This window comes from Rhamphochromis longiceps, linkage group LG20, assembly GCF_057381845.1.
Source record: "Rhamphochromis longiceps isolate RC_006_pf linkage group LG20, R_longiceps_female_GT1.1, whole genome shotgun sequence".
NCBI classification, from domain to species: domain Eukaryota; kingdom Metazoa; phylum Chordata; class Actinopteri; order Cichliformes; family Cichlidae; genus Rhamphochromis; species Rhamphochromis longiceps.
In genome coordinates, this window is record NC_140576.1 from 10,709,121 (window position 1) to 10,732,647 (window position 23,527).

Sequence of the window (23,527 nt, forward strand, 5' to 3'; positions counted from 1 at the left end):
TGGGGAGAAACTGAGGAAGGAAAAGAAATGAGTTCCAGCTGGTGTCAGAATGCTAAATGATTACTGCAAAGGCCAGATTTCACTCAGATGTGCAATTGATGTGCTGCTCCGGTACCATACCACCTATCCATAGCAGACGAGTACAGACCTGACCAAAATCTAAAATTCCACTTTATTAACAATACGTCTCATATTTAATTAATTAAAACAGGATTTCACAGATCAATGCAGGAAAAATCAAGCTGCACATTCATAAGCAAAGGTGTAAGAATGCATCTGTTCATCCCATTTTAAAATAATGTGCTGATTGTGAGACTTAATTTTTTTTAATTTTTTTTTTTAAAGGGTTTTAATAGAAATCAAGATTACCAAATTCTTGGGCCAAAAAACAAACAAACAAAAAAAAAAACAACTTTTGAGAGGAAGCCATTTGTAAGAAGCCATGATTCATGCACCTATTCTGAGCATTTTTCGGGCAACAGACTCAGAGGAATTAAATGGAACTGTGTTGGACCTGGACGGGACTAAACTATAGAAGAAATCTGGGTCATACATATCACCTCGTTAAAATGAGAACAGGCCATCCAGCTGACATTCAGACAGTGCCTGGAGCAGTTTGGAGCTCTACTGTGAACTGATGCAGAAGAGTGAATTCTGAAGGGAGAACTCACTCCAGTAAATCTGGATACGTAGGACACTTGGAATCAGCTCACTAAACATTTATCCCCAGCAAGGAGGCGTGCAGTTTGCACGATGCCCACTTTTATACCACAGGTGTCTTGTGATGACATTCGTTAGAGTTCGTGCGGGACCAGCCATGCTCTGCTGAGGTCATTAGAATTGTGGCTGTGACACATCCATTTTTTAATGGTTGTGTCACCCTCAAATACTAACATCTTAACACATAGCACTGTAGACTAACTACAGCCGCAGCCAAAGCCCAAACAATAACAATAACAATAACGCTGAGGTACAACATCACAATCACAAGCAATAGTGGCCGCATGATGTTGTTCAGAAGACTCCAACCAGACCTACAGGAATGTATGAATTCCAGATTAAGATTAAGATTTGAGGAAGCCATTATGAGGCCAACACAATTTGAAAACAGCAAAGTAGCAAAGACACCATCATTAGAATTAAATAAGGATCAGCTGTGCTGGAGAGCGAGCAGAGTTGTACTCACGGCTGGGAGTGTGCTGTCTCGTAACGCTCGAAAGCGTGGCTCAGGTCATGCTTGTTGTTCATGTAACACTGGGTGCACAGGTCGTAATCGAAGCACACCTTGCACTTCCATCGCATTCCCATGATTCCATGCTTCTTGCAGCTGTCACAGATGATATTGGAATGACGCACCCCTGGAGTGGAAAGTGAGATGTTGAGTGGGCACAACAGGCTTGATGTTTCTTTTTGTATTTTTGTTACAAAGAAACATATGTTTTGACAGAACATGTCATAACCTTCACAGCAAAGAGGACACTACCATTCATTCCCCCGTGTCTAAGTCAGTGAAACGTTTAAGGCATACGTCACATCCTTGATGATGTTACTTATTGCAGAGGGTAACATCATGAGATGTGCAAAAACTGAGGCACAAACAGCATGTGCCTCAGGCCCCCCACCCCCTTGGCTCCTCATCTCTTCTCCTCCTCTTCTTTCGCTCCATTAATTGAAGGGCAAGTTTTGTGAGGCAGAAAAATGTTGCTTGAAATGGAGCAAAAATGCTAATGAGTCCTGCATTAATGTGTGTGTCATTCAAGTTCAAAACTGAGCTGGATGGCTGATGGCTGAAGATAAGAGATGACTTACTGTACCCCGCTTTCTTTAAATGGGCCAAGTAAAGGCTACGTTCACAAAAATACAAAGTGTGTAAAGAGAATGTGTGTAAAAAAAATAAATAAATAAATAAAAAATACTACATGGATCAACTACATGGATACATTTTTCACTTTTTATCAGAGCCTTTCAAGCTAGTGCTCGGCTTTAAAAATGCTGAATTATCAGGATAAGATCGAGTTCAAGCATTTACATAATTATAAAACAAATCCTGATCAAATGTTTTTTTTTAATTTAAAAGAAGTATTAGGATTATAATAACACTATAATTCGTAGCAAACAATAACTACCTACACAAATTTGAACCTATTAAAAGCTTGGAAAGTAATCTAACCAAAGGCAACATTTTATTTTGAAGGCGCTCTTGAACATCAAAGCTTCTAGCATTTTCCTAAGCTGGAAAAAGCAGAAATAACCATTTTAACTATGAATTACTGAAAGGACTGAAAACAATACAATAGCATAGTATCGTTTGGTATAATAACAAAACTACAATCACACTGGTGCCATGACTCAAAAGTTTCACAGCAGTTTCATATGACTCTAATGTAATCGCTTACCAATCTGAGCGTTATCATAAAGCAGCAGGTCATAGGCACCCTGGTAGCCAGTACGGTAGTTGGTTCTCGTGCCGCTGTCCCACTGCACCACCACCGTCTTGTCTGGAGTTGTAGTGCTGCCCTGACGCCCGATCTCCACCACAGTACCCACATGGCCCTCACCATCATCTTGGTTTCCCCATTTCCAGTCCAGGCCGCGCACAACACGCATGCCTACCTCCATGCTGCCTCTTTTGGGGCCTGGCCGACAGGCTGAGGGCAACGTCTGAGGCCTGGCAACGCTGTCACGTCCGCTGCTGCTGCGCCTCCGGGGCTTCTGAGGTGCAGAGCCGGCTCGTGCCGATGGTACTGCTGGTAAGGACGGCACAAGGGTTGTTTCCGGGAACAGATCAGGGGTGACTGAAGGAAAAAAAGGATAAAAAGCATTGAAAGAGCAGTCACAGTAAAATGCTCCAAGTACAAAAGAAGTTGATACATTCCACTCCTGCACCAGCGTGTTTTACTACATGTCTATCAGTGTTTGCTTGGGGACTTGAATAGCAGCATGCCATACGTCCTATTAATTTCTTAGCAGTGTTTTACTCTTAGTGGTGGATCATTCACTGGAGGTCTTGCTGTGCATGATGGCACACTTGTGGAGAAAGCAGCTGGACATCAATGCTATGCCCTCCTGCGCTAATCAAGCCCTGGCCGGATATGTGCACATGTACACACACACACACACACTTAATTCCTTAGCAGGACAACATATTGGCCTCATTCTTGTCCTGAACGTCAACTCATAAGACTGAGCTAGTAATCATGGGGCAAAAACTGAAAACACATAAGGTGAGATCTCTGAAACAAACAAAACAGGCATCTTTTAAGTGACATAAACAAAGTTACAATTTAACAATGAACAAAACTCTGAGTTTATGTAATTGCTAATGAGATAAGTATTTTGTCTCACAAAGACTGGCGCTACTGGTCCAGATACGATCAGGGGTTAAGCCATCAAGTTGAACTTCCTTATACGGGGGTTTCTTAAACACAGAGTTAATCACAAGAAAAATCTTACCCACACTCCCCTAGCCTGGGCTTGTTGTCATATTCTTCATGAACAAGTGAACACTAAGCTATAACAGCAAAAAAATCAAATGCAAAAAAAAAAAAAAAAAAAAAAATCTCACAGTATTCCTCAGTAAGTAGGGAGTAATCTGCCTAAATCTCCTTAATTAAAAAGAAACAAACTTTTGCCATAGGCGAATAAATTAATTTAGGTTGTTTTTTCAAAAGAAACCAAAAAGATTAAATTTTGTCTGAAGGAGAAAACATTTCACACAGCTGACTGAGTACACCAGTGGTTTAAACTGATGCTGCTGGGTGTTGGAGACTACAACTACAAGTAAAAGGAAGTGGCATTTACAGTAAGGGAAAGCTTGAGTCAGCAGCACAGAAAGAAACTTCTGCTGGAGACCATGATCATCAGCACACATCTAATTACATCCATTAATCACATGTGGCACATCAGATCTACTCTTTTATACACCACATCATTACATCTCCATCACAATTTAAAGTATTCCTTGTTTATTAAAGCAATGCTATTTAAATATAGTGTGTCTCAAATAATTACCAGGTCCTTTCCTACAACATGCAATTCAATAAAGAAGAATTTGAAGATGTCATATCTTCAGTTCTTTGGAAGTACACATTCTTTTGGTTGCCATTATTCACTGTAAAGCCAGGCTTATACACACACACACACACACGCACACACACACACACGCACACACACACACACACACACACACACACACACGGCCTGCCTCCACATACAGCACTACCAAAGAGGCCTCTTGTCTTGCTGTAATGGAGAGGAAGGAAATTTACTTAGACAATGCAGGCATTGTAACTTGATTGCTTTGGATTTCCAGGAATACCAGTGAGACAACAGCCCTGGACTTACCAATAATGGTGGTAGACCCTAAATCAGTCATTATTTTATACCCCTACAGTTACTGACACAAACAGAGACACTAGTAACAGCAGTCACTAGTAGTGACTGGTTAAACTGGAAGTCAGAACAATAAACAACGCAATAACAGCTTATCTGTGGCATATCAGGCATGATATCTGACGACAATCTCTAAAAGATGATGTGGGTAGTCCATAACTTCCCTGTTCAAAGAAACTATTATTTTAAATTAAGCAGATGATGAGATTTAAGCTTTTTCTATGAACAGCTCAAACAGAGAAAAAATAAATAAATAAATGATCTTTAAATCCACAAGTCTGTGCATATTTGTGGGGAAAAAATCCTTAAACTTTCCAAATACCCTCCATTATTTGTTCATGTTTACACCCAACATGTCTTTTAATATTGAGCCTAATAATACACCCATAGTGTTTATTAAAAGATAAACAAAAACCTTTATATAAGAGGGCGGACAGATGTTTGTAAGAAGCTGAGATTACACTTGCACGCTTATTGAGATTACAATGTCATTTAGGTGGTGACTGCTTAAACATAAAACATATGGGATGTAGGGGATAAAAGGAGGAAAAGCAGGCTGCTTATACTCCATTTTCTGTCCAACGTGACAGCTTAGCCTCTTTTGTGCACTGAAACAACATCCCAGTTATCTAATATTTCAGCGTGCACAGAGAGGAGCTGTGAGGGGCAGTGGACAGCCTTCATGAAGCTTCCCAGCATTCTGCACATGGATGCAAGTAAGAAAAGTGCTGGACGACAACACAATCCTAACTTATTCAGAGCAACAGAGTCAAACTGAAACCCTGGAGGTCAGTATATTTATACCACAGTTAAATCTGCAGTGAAGCTGAGTAAAGAAAAAGCAGTCAGCTGTCTTAGCATTCAGTGTTAGAAGCTCTGTATAATAATAATAATAAAAATACCAACCTATCACCTACATTTAAAACTGTTCCGCTATCCACACATCCCCCCCCCCCCCCCCCCATACCACCCACTCCACAGCCCCCTCAGTGTTCCAGAGAACCCAGCGTGACTACTGATATCTTATCATTATTAAATAGTGCAGTACTGAGAAGTAGACTAAAACATAGTGGATTCGCTGGATCGCTTTACCTACGCAACTAGGTCATTTCCAGTTTCACAATTTAGTGCTGTGGAAGGTGGTGTTTTTGCCTGTGGAAAAGCTTCATGAAGATATGCACAGTGTGCACAAACGGTGAACACACAGCTAAAAGCTGTACTTGGCAAACATAATTAATAAAATATAATAAATAAATTAAAAAAAAATTTCTTTTATGTTGGCAGACGGTAGCTTCCAGCCTTCTTCTCAACACACCAACTGCAAAAAAAAAAAAAGATCACAGAATCCCAACATCTTAGGCAACAAAGCTGCTGTTTAAGAATCCTGAAAATAAGAGTGAATCCTGTTGAAAACGAATCACCAGCCCTCAAGTGAAGAGCACACTTTTACCTCATGGAAACATTTCAGAAAACGGTGACTACCACCTTATGCTTGACAGCAAAGCGGTACGGATGTAAAAACAATTCAGCATGCTCTTCTATTAACAGCTTCATGCAACTTCAACTTTAAAATTTACTCTATGTTTTCATGTATTACTACATCTCATATGTAATGTTGCAAGGCAAATACAAGACTGTGCCAACAGACTTAATGATGAAATTTACTGTCAGACTTTACTACTTCATTAGTGCTCCACCAGCCAAAATTCTGCTCAGGGACATACAGACAACAGCAATTAGTAGTTGCACAGTACCAATACTGTGTTTACATTTATAGACATATTTTTTAAAAATCACCCACAAATACATTTAAATAAATACCAGACAGACAGTTCTTTCAAACCTAATCAGCGCCTGTAGTGTCGTTTATGATAACAGCAAAAAAAAAAAAGGAGTGAGCTCATGGCATGACTTTATGCATAATGTAGGACAGAACAATAAGCTTCTCAATGGTGGTCTAGGTTTGAGAACACACAAAAGATTGTAGCCACAGTCTACGAGTTTTACAAAGCATTACAACCAATAACAATGTGAGATATTCTGAATCATAGTTTCCAGATGTCAAACTCTGGAGTGTCACCACATTTCGACAACTGCAAGCGTATATCTAATTAGAGCGAACAGGTGCAGGTGCAGCATGAGCTCTTTTATTCCAGAGGTCGGCTCTCCAGCGCGCATTCCTTGTACGTCTCTCTATGAGAGGCGGGGGTGAAGGCAGTCATGACAAGGCTACCTGTGTTGCTGAAATGTCACTGCCAATCTGCGACAGAGGGCTAAGACGGCCTGGATTACAGATCTCTGCCTGCAACAACAGATGGCCTAGCTTCCGTCATACACGCTGCTGAGGGCCAATCTGGGAGAGTAAGGTCCGTCACACAAACAACAGGCAGACATGCCAAAATTACACACAGCAAAAACAAACACACACATTTAAAAAAAAAGTAACAAAAAAAAAAAACAAAAACAAAGAAAAAATCCTCATTGAATTATTATGTGTAGCAGCTGATCACAAAGCAAACAGCAACACTATGTCTAATTTATTTGTGCATGTATGTTGTTTGTAAAAGTAACTCAATGCTAATAGCACCCTTAATTGATTTCTTTATCTCATACAATAAATACAGAAGTTGCAAAGAAGAAAGATGTATATATTACTCACTGGTGATATTTCTTCTGCTAAAAATAGGAAATGCTAGTCAGTTCTTCTGTATTTGTACCATTTTTATTAACTTATTGTTTACTGAAATAAAGTTAAATGCAATACAGCATAAAAAAATTAAATAGGAGAAATGATACTGATAGATACTCTGAGATTTTTTGCTGTTTGTGAATATTAACATTCACCTAAATGTATCATTAAATGAAGTGCAGCTGGGAGCAGGCAGCGATGGTCATAAATCGCACTGAAAAATAGTCCATGATTAGAGAAGCATTTCAGAATCAGTATTAATAGTAAACACATGTCCCCACTTTAACTTAAACAAAGACTGTTACATAATCTTCAGAGATGTAGGCCCACAGCCTGATAAGCTATCTGAAGACATCGATGAAGCAGATACTACATATTTACACTTCTTTATCCAACCATCAGAAAGACCCAGTCCTGCCCTCTACTCACTGAGCAGCTTCAAAATGGAAAATGAGTCAGGAGTATTATTATTGGCAGAGCCAGCACCATCAGATACGTGCTACTGTGCAAAGCTGCAAAGGCCCAGTTTGGCTGCGCGCCCAGAGACACATGTTCAAATTGGCTTATATCCTCGATTTCATTTCTAATAACAAGAGCCCGTTTGCCTGTACTGATATTCCTTTCATCACTGTCACCGGACCAAAATGCTTACCAAAGTGTAATCTATACACAAGAGTTTAATATCAGCTTTAATATCAGAAGTGAGTAAAAGCCTGCTGGAACTAGTTTACGTCAGAAACATCTGGAGGCCAGAGGAGTTGCGGGAAAATCAATAAGGACCGTGAGTAAATAATACCTGTACAAAAAGATTTCTCCAGCTTAGGTGTCGAGATTAAAAGAGAACTCTCAGTTCACCGTTTCAGGTTTCTGCTTGCCCTAGCTTACTTGACATAATCAAATGAGAGCAGGTCATATAGACTTAACAGATACACCAATCTCACAGCCTCGCTACAGATATGAGATATAATATTGCTCATTTTCTTCTAACAGCATTTCCTGACCACTGCGGGCTTCCTCAGAAGGACAACGATCCTTGCTACACAGCAAAAACAGATCTGCAGCAGAGTGCGAAACACTACAAAGAGCACAAGGTGTTGATCCAGACTGACTGAGCATCCACAACAACAAGCCCAATCCACAAAAGACCCCAGCCCAAAATGAACAGGATCCATTATTGTTTGAAAATGTTTAGTTTTACAGAGGGCATATGCCTCAACAAACAGATACTAAAAGTAAGTATTTCCTCTATATTTATACATTTAATCATTTCAGCTGTACATTTTTTTTAAAGGTGTAGTTTTTATTTTAATTTTAGGTAACTAAATGTTTTTAGTTACCGGTCTTCACTCATCACTATTCTCCTTGTGGCAGTCACACAGGACATTACCTAAGGTCCTGTATCCATCCCCTCATATGTCAGAGCTATCGCCCTGCACAAGAGGAGCCCACTATATTATATTATTAGGCAGGCGATTTTAATATTGTGGCTCATCTGTGAAGATCTTCAGTTCCACAATTCCAATATATGATGACCATGCACCTCTTAAAACAAATTCACACTAAACTCTTTGTTCAAAAGCATACTTAGAAAGCTTAATGGCTACAGCTTGACTCTCACAGACGTTTCCAGATAAGAAAACTTCAACCCTAGAAACTTTTATAAAAGACATCAAAAAACTCTATGACAGCACTGTACTAATCATATTATACCGCACGATAATGATAGTCATACTCACTTCCCATGATCTTTAGTCCACTTTTGAACATGTCAGCAGCTGTAGGATTCCAGTTTGCTGTGACACCTCAAGCTTCAACTACTTTTATCCAGGATCTACTAGCAAGACCATGTGAAAGCTCCAGTCACCCCACTACCCCACCTTTCTAGCACAGTCTCAGTATTTGGTTTGCTGTGAACTTTGATCTTTGTTTTGGAACATGCAGTTTCTCTCTCTCTCCCTCTTTTTTTTTGGGACAGATGACAGATGTTGCTCAAGAACTACATGCGCCTGACGCCTTATCTGGGGTGAAAAACATACTGATTCGGTAAAGAAATAACTTAAAAAACAAACAGTGCAAATCCCACAAGAAGACTGTTTTTTTTAGGTAAACACATTACTTTGTGCTATAATGAGCACTGTCACATCAGAGGTACGCGAAAGCTTTGATCAGTTCATGTGTTTGCCAAGGGTGATCTTTCATACAATGAGCTGAACTCACACAAGTGCAAGTCCAATCAGGGCCGGCATAGACCTTAAATACATCATTTTAAAAGTCAATAGAGAGTCACATGTGACTACTTGCATTTGATAATTTGATTTTGTATTAATGTCACCTACAAAAACAGGGGGACATTAAGTCTTACCCACTGGCTATACCTGGCTCGCTCCATTCTCGTCTTAAAAGCTAAAAATCTATGCAGTATTCTCCGCATCACAAAAATCCTCTCTAAAAGAGTCTACTTATTCGACATTTTTGACAGCACTCCCTACAGCTCTGTAGTCATTGCCTATACTAATACTGTTGAAGAACTGTGATTGGCTTCCCTGTAACTAAAATTAAAATTACTTACTCAACACCTCATACTGAGATTATTGCAAGATCATTGCATCTGCAGGTCAGGACAAACATTTTTCGTATTGTGATTGTCACCCAGCTGTTACACAAAGAAAGAAAAACATACTGGCTGAGTGAGGTAAAGAAAAAACCTACACATAATCAGCGCAATTGACGACAGGCCTAAAGTACAGAATCAATGTGACTCAGCATTGATTCTGTACTTTAGGTATTTGTATATCAAAACATCCAGGCTGTACTAACCTCACCTGAAACATATGAACTTTTAAGTCTTATCTAGGCCAGTGTCCATTTATTTGATCGAGTTTAGTTCGCTTCACCAAGCACGCAGTGTTGTGACAGCTACTTCTAATAAACGCAAATGCCTGTGAGATGGGGAGAACAGTGATTAAACAACCGGCATTTGTGAATCGACACACTAAAATCCAAAAGCACTTGCATTACTTTGACAACACGTACATTAGCGTGATGCAGTGCCTGCAGGCCAGGACAAACATGTTTAGCCATTTATGTGACAGATTGGTTATAATCAAACAAAGATAGCAGCAGCCAAGCGGCCAGATGTCTGCCTCAGCACGACTGCTAGCTTTACTACAGATTGCAAAGACATGTGGCACAATTGTAGTAGCATGGCCGTGGACACATGCTGGCTGCATGTATGTTGCACATGATCAGTTTCTCTGTCTGGGAGCTAAACTATGAAATCAGGAAATATGTCTACCATATATTGCTGGGGTTTGAAATATGAACAGAATGACAGAATGGATTTCAATATTTTACACAAAAGGCAGGTAGCATTGCTTAAATGGACATCACTGAAGCTGCATCACTTGCTACATAATGCATACCCCATTTAGCTGGTTTACCTGTTGGTATAGTGATGTGCAGCAGGGTGAACACAGAGACCGACAAAAACAGGAAGGAGAGGAAGCAGCTCCTACATCCTGCTACATAAAAACATCAGAGAATGAAAAATAAGCTACCAGTGGTCCCACCAGCTTCCAGCAAGGAAAATATAAAACGCCTCTTCAGCACTGACGCCTCGTTCTGATGCACTCCCTGAATGAACCGGAGGAAGGAGGAGGAGGGTATACTGGGGGGCGGAGGAGTAGGACAGCCAGCATGTCTTTCAAGAGATATCATATGCACTTGCAAGCAGACTTACAGAACCAGCATCCTTCTGTAGTGTACAGACAAACAGGCTGTAGAGGATCAGAGCTGAAGGAAGAGGAGAGTGCCTTGCTGCTGGAGGATGCAGCCAGCATTTAGTCCTTTGTGCGTTGTGTCAGCAAGGATTACCGCCGTGGAGGAGGAGGAGGAGGAGGTGAGAGGGAGGAGGAAGGCCAGGAAAAGCGGCTGCCTGATGAGCGCTGCATTCAGCTTGACGTTCCCGTGGTCTCACATAAAAAACAGGCCAATGGGCTTTGCTCTGTAAAGGCTTCCTCTGATGCTATACTCCATCACTGAGGGACGTGAGCATCGGCAGCACGCATGTGAAGCTGACACGCTGTGTTTACAGAAACAAAAAAAAAAATAAATGCAAAAACACATGCGCATCAAGCTCTGCATAAGGATGCACAGCCCTCTCTTTCATAGCCCGTGGGGACAACATTCGCTCTACTGCCAATAAGCAGACAAGCAAAGGACACAGAGCAGGGGGGAGGGGCATATGCTTCAGGGGGAGGGTCTGGATATTGTGTTTTGTGTTGGGAGATTGCTCAGGGAAATGGAAAGGGGTGGGGCTGGTTATGGTTTCTGATGAATGGGCATCTGCCACAATCCTCGTTTTTTGTTTTTTTTTTGAGTCGCAAACAGGTTTGTGCAACCACTGCTAGTCAGATAGCAACACCAGCCCAGAGATTCCTCCAAGCTCACACTGAGAAGAGACGGGCATTTGTGTGTGTGTGTGTGTGTGAGTGTGAGTGTGAGAGAGAGAGAGAGAGAGAGAGAGAGAGAGAGAGAGAGAGAGAGAGAGAGAGAGAGAGAGAGAGATTCCCAATGCTTTCCTAGCTTTGAACAATTATCTTCCAATGTGGCTACAGCTGTAGGAGACATCACCAATATGGATCCAAAAGTGAGCCAATGACACTCTGTCCATGCTAGCACACACATGAATGTACAGATAGTAATGCCAAGATGCGAAAAGACAAGTGCAAGCTTAGGAAGTACTTGAGACCCAGCCATATAATGAAGTTTATTACACCACTCTTGTAAACAAAGCTCCTGCTGTCTGTGTAATAGACATATATATATAAAAGGAAGCATTCAGTCACCCAGTTCCTCTTCCAGCAGACGCAAACACACACAAACATGTCATCAGATGTCACCAGACTGGGAGGACTGCTGAAATAAAAGCCTCGTTAGAGGCTGTGAAAAAAGATGTTTTAATATAGCTGCAAGACATGTCTGATCAACCAACTGTCCCAGCAGGTACACTGGCTTTATTTAGAACCTTGATTTTATTACAAAAGACAACAGGGAACAGCAAACACATTTAGCACTGCAAAGAATCAAACGCTCACTTCTATTTATGTCCTGGGTACTCAGGCCTGGAGTATGAGACCAAGGCGTCCTCACTGCTCAGTCCAAATGCGTGCCATGAATGCAAACATACTACAGATGAAACGGTATGGAAATTTAGTGTGATGATGAAAAATTATGAATGTTTGTTTTTCCACAGAGTGAAAACATTCATTCACTGTAATCATTTAAAGCTCCAGCACATCAGCCAAGTCTGATACTAGGTTATATCCAGTGACCCCCACCCCCCAGGAGTAATTCACAAAGCTACAAATTAGTCTTTAGAAAACTGTAGAAACTGCAATGAGCCCAACAAGTGGCATAAATACAGAGGAGGCTGTATCTGATTTTAACCCGTTTCTCCAGTTGCAACCCCTTTACAAGCGTAAAAACAAACAAATGCCAGGTTTGAAATAATAATATTTTGGTCAGATGACTTAACTATGCAACATGTTATGGTAATCAAAAGCTAAATAGAGCATGCAGACATGCAATTAATCTGGCAGCAGAAGAATCATGTGTAATTACAAGAGTGGGTTAAAAAAAAGCCTTCTCAGCAATGCTCTCTGTGTTTCTGGACACCACAACCAAATCTGATTAAGTTTCCCCTTACACCCTTAAATGCAAATATAGCCACACTTTACTTTTTAGTGACACCCATCAATCAATTTCTTGACAGATCACAATGGCAGCAGGAAAGCTACCACAACACACAGACCACAAACACCCAGAGGTGGTCCAAGACCAGATGAGATCTAATAGCAGCAGTGTGTTCTTTGTCCAACCCAGGGTTTCCCCAAATTTGATGTGCCCAAAAAACTCAAATGCAAGGCAGTAGGGGCAATCCTGATCAGACACGGAAATCACTTAAAATGGTAATACAGGACACAATGGAGAAGCAACTCCTTCCACAAATTGGAGCTCTTTATCTTGGCTCACACTCAGCCCAGCCACTCCACAAAAAAACAGTCATTTTGGCAATTTACATTAGCAAATACAAGTACACTTTTAGCTCAGGATAACAGAAATAGTGACAGTTCAAACCTTCAACCTCAACCTCACGCTCCATTTCACCATCACTAGCTGTAAAAAAAAGATTCAGAAACACTGGAACGCCTTGGACCAGCTGATCCTGGCAGCTGTGGTTTTGGAAATGACAGAAAGCTGTTCCCAAAGGGAGAGCCAAAAGAAGATTTAGAAGACCGAGTGAGGGAGGTATTACCACGTGCTACCTTGTGAGGATTCAGGAAGCCACAACCAGACCTGGGAGGGTAACATCCTAGGTCAGGTCATTGTCCAAATTCGTCCATTCTCACATGCAGCACACAATGGGTAATGTCCAATTTCAACCACAATGTTTAATGTGCTCCAAACAGCACATCCACTGGGTAATGGTTAGCGAAGTTCTGGGCTGCAGTTTTCTTCACCTGAGGCGCTGTTCCATCCCAAGAAAAATTCTATTTTCTGGCACAAATGCTGCACTCTAAAACATCAGCAAAATTAGACTGTTTTTGACCTGTGGATTGCTACACTTTGTTAAACCCATTACTGCACTCGTGACACTAACATCAAGCTCTGCTATGCGATATTATGCATGCTTGTCAGCCAAAAATCCCCTTTTTTAGCTTAGTTAGAAAATCTACTTAAAAAGACAAGAAATGACAAGAGATGTGGAAACACTCAAAAGGTCACCATATTTTCCATCATTTACAGAATGTATCATTCCAGCCAACAATGATGGAAACACAAACCATAACAGGGTCACTGAAATCATTAATTCTAATAATTGCTATTTTAAAAAGGCCATGTGTTGAAGAAAGTTTCAAGCTTCTTCCAAAAGTTAAATCAAAGAGCATAATACCTTACCTTGGGTATTTCCACATAATATTTTCCCCATTTGTTCTCAAACGCAGTCAAGTGAACTGTTTCTCTAAAACACTAGCCACAACCGTGATGTAGGAAAGCGAGCAGGCGCTTCAGGTTATTACTGTAATGTAGATTTGTGGAACCAATAAGAGACAGAGACACAGCAGAGGGCTGAAACTATGCTGCCGAGTAGGTGTGGCTGTCCAGTTATATGACCAGTTGCTGCTCCAGTGTGAGGCAGCTGCAACTGAGCTCTGATTCATCACTAACAAATGACCAGAAAGATGACAGGTGTTAAAAAAAAACAAAAAACAGTGCCACAGTCTTAGCACCTGTCAGGATAACCAGACACTGCAACATCAATGACAAAATAATTTCTCTAACAGTGCCCATCATTCATTCTAATAGTTTTTATTCTTATGCTCCCACAGTTCTGTCTTTTTCAGCATTTTCAGTCAGGTGACAGTGAATATAAAGTTTGACCAATGCTGATGGATACAGTAAAACAACCATGACACCCAACAAACTGAAAGTAAGCCTCCTTGTTATCGACTTCCTGACCTCTCATGTGATGAAGGCGTGACACTAAACACCTCTCACAATTTGCCGGCTTAATTATAGCAAATGTTATACAGATTGTTACACTTTAAAGGCAGTCCAAAACTATTCGCTCTAGCTTAAGTGTGGCTTTTTTGAATTGACAACTGAAGTTCAAGCAGCTTCACCACAGTATAAAGATGCTGTGATTATAACAGGAAAATTAACGGAAGCCTTTCATCTTAAAGGCAGCTGGACAGACTCACATCTGTGTTCTTATTTAGTCAAAACTGTGCCGTGACACACACACAGAGACCTTTTTTCCTCGGTAAAACAGTGACCAGAAATCAGCGTCGCTTTTTTAGGGATGGCTGGATTCTGCGTATTACTAGCTTCTCTAACGTTAATGCTAGCTAGCTAATTCATGTTTGCCCAACCTGTACTGGTATATTAAAAAAAAGAGGCAGCTTATTTTATAGGTGGAGCTACTCACCGGGTCTTTTCCACGAATTTATTTTGCAGTGAAATAAAATTCCATATTGCTGCCTGCTATCAACGCTGACATGGCTTGCTTCAAGGCAAATAAGTATTTACAATACTGAAAGCTTTTGCTGCACACAGCCATGACAACACGCCCATGCGTTGCGTCACTGGTGCTACCTTCACGTGCTCCTCGTGAAAAAGGAAACAAATCTTCATTCAAATACAAACTGTGTATACGATCATCGGCCACTTTATTGGGTATACCGGTTCAACAGTCACGTTAATTAAGATATCTGGACAGCCAACCCATCTTATATTATCGGCTATGGCAGCAACTCGAGGTGTTTGGGTAGATAGACATGGTCAAGACGAAGTTCAAACCAAGGATCAGAATAGGGACGAGTTGTGATTTAAGTGACTTTGAACGTGCCATGTCTAGTGGTGCCAGGATCTGAGTACTTCACACTGTTGATCTTCTTGGATTTTTCTGCACAACATGTTGTCTGATTAAAAATGTCTTGTTGATGACAGAGGTCAGGGCACAGTGACTGTAACTCGAGTAACCACTCGTTACAACCAATATATACAGAAGAGCATCTCTGAATGCAAAACAGCACAAACCGGCAACAGCAGCAGAAGACCACACTGGGTTCCCTTCCTGCCAGCTACAAAGAAGAGACTGAGGCCACAGTTCACAGAGGTCAAATTGGACAATAGGCGACAACTCCGCAGCAAGTGTGGGATACTGCCATGTAAACATGAACCTAAATCTCTGAGGTATGTTGTCAGCAACCTGCTGAATTTATGCCACAAAGAATTAAGGTACTTCTGAAGGCAATAGGAAGGTGTAACTAATGAAGTGGCCAGTAAGTGTGTTTTATAACGTTTGACTTCAAATAATAACCAATCACATTTGTCACCTGTGTAGCTTCAGTGCAAAGAAACAAGAACATTTGAAGTGATAATGCTATTTTTAAAAAAACAAAACAAACAAACTTGCTTTAGAAACACAATAAATGGGTTAAAGGGAAAGCAGAACTATTTGAAACAAGGTTATTTAACAGTCGTTCACTGAGCTGACTTATATTTCACGTGTCCTTCTCGTCACCTAAATGAAGTACAACGAGTCACATAAGCTAAATGTACCTTACAGTTCATCAGTATTTATAGGATGCCAACATTTCAATAGCATTTTCAATGCATAATGTTATGGTGCTCCACTGTTTACAGCATTTACCAGATGGGAGTGGCAGTTGTCAACATCCAGTTCATTTGCCCCTCATGTCTCTGGGCTATGGGTGGAAACTGCAGAATGCAGTATGGAGCCATGTAATTATTAAAGTAAAGCTCGGGACAGCCTTCCTAATGAAATTCAATTAAAGCACTCGACTCTTAACTGCACTGTAACTAAGGTTAAAGTGTAAAACTATCAGCTATGTTTAAGGACAAAGAAAAAGGAATACTGCAAACACGTCCAGTAAATAAAAAGTATTCAATTAAAAGAATAAAAATAAAGCTCCTTCTGCGATCTTTTATTTAAAATAACTTTCCACAGAGGCTGTGTTTTATCATCGGTCTTCTGCTAATATTCAAATTAGTGATACTCATAGAGTTTGATCATATAAGACATATAATATGTAAACAATTAGTCTAACACCGAGTCGTTACACCAAAACGTCAGAGAGCGCGTGAAATGTTTAATAACGCAAAGCCTGTGACAGCTTTCTGTGCCGGTTGTCCTAACACCTGTTCAATACTGCCCCCTGCTGGCCAGCTATGACCATGGTTTTTGTTGGGGGACAATATGCACTTGTTAATGAAACTTCAACATTATTGTATTATTTAGTGCCTGCTGTTAGAAATGTAATTTAGTGGAGTTATAGTGGCGTGGAGGAACAACTAGATGTGTCTGTGGGGGTTTTCAGTCATCCGGGTCATATTAAGAAGGCGACTTGTCTTCTTTATGGTGTTTTTGTTCTTTAGGAAATGTTTGACCACTGTGCCTTGTCATGTTAGCCAAGGCACAGAGTTGAAAGAAGAGCCACTTTGACATGATAAGACATCTGCTCTTAACCTCCTAGGACCTGGCGTCCATATATGTGGACATCACATTTTGGGTTATTTAGACCAAAATACTCAATCTTGCTCTACAAGAGCCTGATATCCACTTACGAGGACATTATACTGCTACTGTCCTATCGAAATTTTAAATGAATATCCTTATATGTTGCTCTCATTTTTCTTAGAAACAAAAATAAGGTAATTCTTTGTTTTTACATTCATCAGGTCCCAATCAGCCCAAATATCAAAGAGAAATTAAAACTGCATGCCATGAAAGAGTTCAGGTCTTAGGAGGTTAAAGGTTAAAGGTCCCTCCGTTGAGGATGCCAATGCTCAAGTTTTGAAGCAAGACCACAGATGGTTTGAAAGAGGAATAAGAGGTCAGCTATGTCCATCATTGAACAGAGGGAGCGGCTGCCCCCCTTCCCAAGCGCATTGTGTCATGTGATCTCAATAGATCACATGATAGGGTAAGGCAAGTTCTTCCAATGGTTTCACCTGAAACCTGTGGGTGGTGGTAACGACTCACACCTTGGCTCATGTGATGACAGTGGGTCAATGACCACCTCCTAAGCATAAAAAAAACACTAGAATTTAAATACCTTCGTGTCTCCACCTTTTGGTTTTAGAACTGAGGAAGCCCCTTGGAAGAGAGGTGAAACATCATCATCCCCAAAAAAAGAAACCCTAAAGAAGTTCAGTCACTTTTCTAAGTTCCTTCGACATGTAAATGATCTTTCCCCGTGGTATGAATAAGACTGTGCTACTAGTCATGCCAACTTTGTATTGCTCCAAGAACATGAGAGAAGTGTCCATATTATGAAGCATTAGTTGCTCTGTCATTATGTGTGATGCATTTTCTTTTTCATATTTGGAGGTTGTTTTTTTCCCCCCACCCAATGTAAAACTAAGGATTTCTAAGTGTTTAGTGATGTTTACTTATCTCAACCGATCTGGATTAAAGATGAGTAAGCAATCTTACCATTGATTCAAAGTGAAGACATGGCACATCAGTATGAGTAACTTTTATTACTGACAAAATACTATTAGGCTCTCCAAAATAAAAACCACAATGAACAAATTAAGAGTATGTACCATAATGAGAGGACAGCAATGGTTTACTGATGTTTGTAGGATCATGTTATATGTCATGTCTAGAAATATGGCAACAGTACGTTTACTTTTAGTCTTTATATTATGAAAATGTTGCCCGCCCCTACAAATCAACACCAACACTTCGTACTTTTACCAACACATTACAGCAGGCTTAATACTCGATAAAAGCATCTTGATTATGTTTTCAGCATCCCGAAGGAGGAGCTAAGTCTGTTCAGGTCATAAATTAAACAATAAATTAAAGCCAGCGAGAGCCTTTAGACAGTTTTGTATGAATACAAATACAAATCAGTACGTAAACTAGTCAGTATTAAATCGACAAAATTTGAATTTTATACTAAATCACAGTAATGGCAGGCTGCCAGAAGGAGCCAGAATGATCCCGAATACATAGAAAAGTCCCATCAGGAGGTTGAGCTTGGCTGTTTTCTGGGGGATCTTGGCGTAGCATCGGCTCCTGAACTGCTTCTCCAGGGAGAAGGCCATGGGCAGCGTGAGCAGAGGCAGTGCCATGCTGATGGTGTAACGGGTGGCGAGGATGCAAAAGAGCACGTAAGGGACAAAGAGCAGGAGGTTGTAGAGGATGTAAGACAGCATAGGTCCAATGAGGATGGCCAGGGTGACGATCCCCGCTTGCTTGTCAGAGTCCATGTCTCGTGTGTTGTTGCTGTGGAGGATAGCTTCTGTGTTGAGGGCCAGCGGGACGGCATACACCAACGGGAGCACGGAGAGGTACCCGACCTGCACCGCGTGGGCAAACATGACTGCCAGTGGGCCGAAGGTAATGAGGATGACTACATCTCCCAGGGCCACATACTTGAGGCCAATGCCTGGAGAAGAAGAGAAAACAGGATCGGTCAAAAACAGCAAATTGAGTTCCACCGAGTCTCACAGTCAAAACTTTGGCAGTACATTTAAAAGAGTATTCCAGCAGTCTGGGTACTGCATTGTTAAAAAGTTTGGGTTAGTCTTAGTTTGGTCAGAATCATCACGATTTTTTTAAGCCTTTCATTAGTGCCTCACTGCCATGTAAAGTCTTTCAAGCCAGTTTGAAAAACTGACCAACTATTATCACACACTCACCAGTACCTACCACAGCCAGTAAACTGCTGTTTTTATATCAGTGATGTTCCCCAACACCAACTTTTTTCCCCTTAGCAGTGATCAAATTCCTAAAAACACATCACCGTTCATTCAAATGATGCATTTTACTTTATTATTTGTAATGGTAAAGTCTTTCAGGAATAAATGTAACCCTACACCTCTGCCTACTTCAGCCTGAGTGGATCTATGAATACCCGACCCCTCCACCACCTCACTGCAACTGACTCTACTTAAACACAATGTTAGAAATTTAAGTGATAGATAAAGTGATCCCTTAGCCTGACTATGTTATCAAACAGCCAATCTAGGAACCCACCAGCTAGTGTGCATACTGAAGCGTAATTTATCATCTGGACATATGGTGACTGGCTGAAAAGTGGAAGGGAATAGTGAAGAGAGTGACAGTGGAATACACATGGAACAGCAGAACTGCAAATAAATACAGAAAGAAAAGCACAGACAGTGGCTGCTTCACAGAGAAAACTTCGCTTTTCGCTGTGGCTCACTGACCAACACCACAAGCTGGAGTAACCCTTAGACCAGTTGTACGACATACTTTGTACATCGCCTCCATCTGACAACAGAAGCTCTCTGCAGGCATCCAGGCCATCCCTGAAGTGCCAGCAGTCAGCGAATGTGCCACCTCTCCTGGACCATAAATTCTGCCTGCAGTCCAACAGAGGCAACATGTGCACTGTCCACTAACACAGTGGTAAAAACAGTTACAAAAGTCCACTGCAGCTACTGTCTGCGTTTTTATTGCGGTTTCTTGGGTGCTTTTCCCCATTCCAACTGAACTTTGCTGTCAGTCCCTTCCTACTCCGGCCTACTTGATGCTTACATCCGCCATTTTCAGCAACGTGACGACGGGAGATGCACATCATGTTACATGGAAGGTTATGGTGTAGGCATCACTGTCCGAATGGAAACACGTACACAGATCCAACACATTTGCAGGCCCATAAATTCTGCTTAAGCTCAACAATCTTATAAGCACTCTGGTATAATCATAGTAAATTCAGGCCAATACTTTGTGTTGCATCTACCGCTCATTATTTAGCAAGGCAGAAATATTTTCAAAAGCCAATAAATAGTTACACTGTCATGAGATGATCTGGTTTTCAGACTGCATTAAAGCAAATCCAGTCCTTGTATGAAGTGTTTACCTTCATACGATTACATAAGACTACAAACAGAAACCAGAAAGCTTCTCATACCAAAACTCGTGTCCTTTGCATTTGCAGATATCTGGTAATAGAAGTTATTCAACATCTTGTGCTGGTAGACAAACATTTTTCCTGAAAATCAGCTCTGATAGGTTGACAGAAATGTTTTGTTACATATGAATCCTGATCACCTGAACTTTTTTTCCTAAAACAAAATAATATCACACTTAAAAAAAAAAAAAAAAAGTCCTGATGAAAATGCTTTCTGTTGGAAAGCATAAACGTCACCTCATGAAAAAATGTGACACATCTCTGTCATGTTTTTAAAGAAATGCTTTCTTAAAGGGCCAGTTCACCCAAATTCAACAAACAGGTAACTGTGGGGATGGGTTTTTTTGCCAGTTTTCAGTCATCTGTCTCTTAAACATCTGCCACCAGATTGTGAAATATATTTTTTCAGCGTTGAATCGCACCTCAATGATTTTAGGGTAGATGCACAGTACAAATTATCTGCAAAGCTATGAACCAAAAGTGACCCTCCAACAAATTGCATAGGACAGCTTAAATTTAAGATGTGTGTTGACAAACAGCTAAGCAGTGATTAATACTCAATTTAACGTTTCACTCACCACCGGTGTATAAGAAGGAGCTGGAGAGACCCCCAAAGTAAATTAGGGCTAGGTGCTCCAGCCTCAGCGTAGACAGGAAGAAAAGCAGAGTGGCACACAAGCACCCCAGAGAATATAACAAAGCGCCAAACATAACAACATCCTGTGGTGCCAGGATTTCGTCTACAAGAGTCCTATCATCACTCTTCTTGTGGTCAATCCCTTTGGAGAAGTCATAGTAGGTGTTTACAAGGTTACCCGCCCCGTGAACCACGAGGACGGCCACAGCACACACCATCAGAACGACCAAGTCCACGGAGCCATCCAGTTTGTACGCCAAGGCGCTGCCAAGGGCCACGGGCGTTAGTGAGGCGCTGAAGCTCCATGGCCTCAATGCTAGCACGTAGGCCGCACACTTGTGCCTTACATCCGAGGCAACGCGAGCCATCCTTGACATTTTGTTAGCAGGTGCAGGATGATTTTGCACAGAGTTACTCATACCAGTCGCCCATTGCTGGCCATTATGACCATTCGACCCTGCAAGTAAAAACGTTTCCGCCCTGCTTTGTTTCTGCTCTTTGGCCATTGTCCTTCAAGGCGGTCTGCAACACGAGCAATGTTCCTAAATGTTCCGAGTCTGGGATTTCTGCAAGAAACAAAAAACACAAAATATAAATTTACAAAATAGACACCTGACAGTGTTTACAAGACCACAGCCATCATATGAGCATGTCATTTCCAATACGCTAAACAAAGCCAGGTAGTAAACTTTAGTACTTTGAGGAAATACGTGCCTTTACCTTACACACAAAAGATCCCCAGTTTTAAGAAAGAAATGAATGCCAGCTTCAAGAGGTCACAACTTAGTACTCTTAGCTGTTTGAGTCTGACACATGTATTGGGTGCATGGAGATTAAAAGCAGAAGCAAATATAACATATTGAAAAATAATCACCCAAAAGAGATCACATTATACAACAGTAACTCAACACTGAGAAAGCCCAATTATTAAAAAAAAATGTCTATAAGAGAGATTTAAAAAGACAGGGATGGCTAACAGAGTCTTGACTTGAAACCACAAGTTTATGGTATCATATGATTTCAATTATACTTTGACGGAAGTCCAGAGAGGGCCTTAAAAGTCATCATAAAAACAATCCAAAAGTTAAGATAAACTAAAACAGGAGTGACATGCTATCCTGTTTTGGTTTTGGCGAAGAACTAAAAACTTTTACGCATTTTTTTCTAAAAGTTTCACACAGACTTTGTTACTGACGTCCACAACCACGTCACATCCTCCATCTTCTGGCAAATGTTCACACAGTTTAAGGCTGTTTGTAGACATGTACACACCATGTTGAGTTTGTTTGTTAAACTGCCATGAATTAATAAATACGAATTGCGTGAGAAATAGTCTCACTGAGTTCCGCGAAAGTAACGCCAGGGAATTTATTTTTAAGTGGGTACTTTAAAAGCCAAACTCCGGCTTACTGCCAATGCAAACTTCATTTGAAATTTGGGTGAAACTACCCTCGGGAGAAAAACGGCTCAGGTGCTACCCAGACAAGGACACGGCACTCAAAAGGGGGTAAACAACATGAGGCTAACGAGATTATGGGATTAAAGCTAAGTGCTAGCCATCCGAGCTAATGGCTGTATGTACAGGGACGGAGGGGAGGAAATGTCTGACAGCAGTTCTTACCTGCTATGTTTTCAATATCCCACACACACCTGCACTCTCTCCACTTAAAACCATATTTCTCTTCAAGGTGAGCTCTGTGTTGCAGGAGGCAGTTAGAAAGCTTACGTGTCAGCTTCGACAGTACCCGACTGGCTGGCCACTGTAAAGCCTGCGAGACCAGACGGGTGCCATTTCCTCCGCCACGAGTGTAACCGCGTACAAAGGTCGAAGAAAACAAGCGTCGTAAAAAGGGTTCCGCCCTCCTTTTTTTATTCTTAGATATAAACCCGGATATGAGGCAGAATATAAGTGGACGGATGGATGGATACAGCACTGGAAAAGTCTTTTTATATGTTGTTAGGAAAATGGGAAATAGTTTATTGGAACATAAGCAAAGACACAGAATATAGGGCACAAAAATGTAAAAAACAAAAACAAAACGTGTTTGTAAAATTCTATCCAGCTTGAACGACAATATTTGATGTGAACGCCTTTGTTCTTCAACGCAGCCTGAACTGTCTTCCATTTATTTCTTTAAGTCATCTTCATGAATAGTTCAGGCTTCTTGAACATTCACAGCTCTTCTTTGGACGTTGGCTGTCATTTGACGATCCGACAGTACAGCAGTAGTGTTGAGGTCCGGGCTCCGTGGAGGCCTATCCATGACTGATGGTGTTCCCAAACACGTTGTCAATGCTTTTACTCCACTGACAGTGTGTTTGTGATCACTG

General features: G+C 41.0%; 2 protein-coding genes across 7 annotated transcripts in view; both read right to left on the minus strand.

Moving 5' to 3' along the window:
* The window catches only part of mib2 (MIB E3 ubiquitin protein ligase 2), a 36,946-nt gene extending 21,733 nt beyond the window's left edge, over positions 1 to 15,213 (minus strand). The window contains exons 1-3 of one of the 6 annotated variants that reach the window (XM_085393273.1): positions 15,072 to 15,213; positions 2,397 to 2,795; positions 1,187 to 1,358 (exon numbers count right to left, since the gene is read on the minus strand). In XM_085393273.1, coding sequence (XP_085249399.1) covers positions 1,187 to 1,358; positions 2,397 to 2,619 — 395 coding nt within the window. In that variant the 5' untranslated portion in view covers positions 2,620 to 2,795; positions 15,072 to 15,213. The other 5 variants (XM_085393272.1, XM_085393269.1, XM_085393268.1 and 2 more) reach the window with 5 other exon arrangements.
* A 2,919-nt stretch (positions 15,214 to 18,132) lies between these two features.
* Positions 18,133 to 23,007, minus strand: ubiad1 (UbiA prenyltransferase domain containing 1). Its single transcript, XM_085394709.1, has 3 exons — positions 22,818 to 23,007; positions 21,138 to 21,762; positions 18,133 to 19,068 (listed from the first exon to the last, which is right to left on the minus strand). Exons 2-3 carry the CDS (start codon positions 21,700 to 21,702, stop codon positions 18,581 to 18,583), a joined length of 1,053 nt encoding a protein of 350 aa, XP_085250835.1. The 5' UTR covers positions 21,703 to 21,762; positions 22,818 to 23,007; the 3' UTR covers positions 18,133 to 18,580.
* Positions 23,008 to 23,527: the final 520 nt, after the last annotated feature.

Excerpts from the sequence above, each read along its gene's own strand:
- ubiad1 (XM_085394709.1), bottom strand. The coding sequence starts at position 21,702 with ATGGCCAAAGAGCAGAAACAAAGCAGGGCGGAAACGTTTTTACTTGCA. Across the intron at positions 19,069-21,137 it reads CTCCTTCTTATACACCGGTG|GCATTGGCCTCAAGTATGTG; the intron begins GTGAGTGAAACG and ends CTTCTTCTCCAG.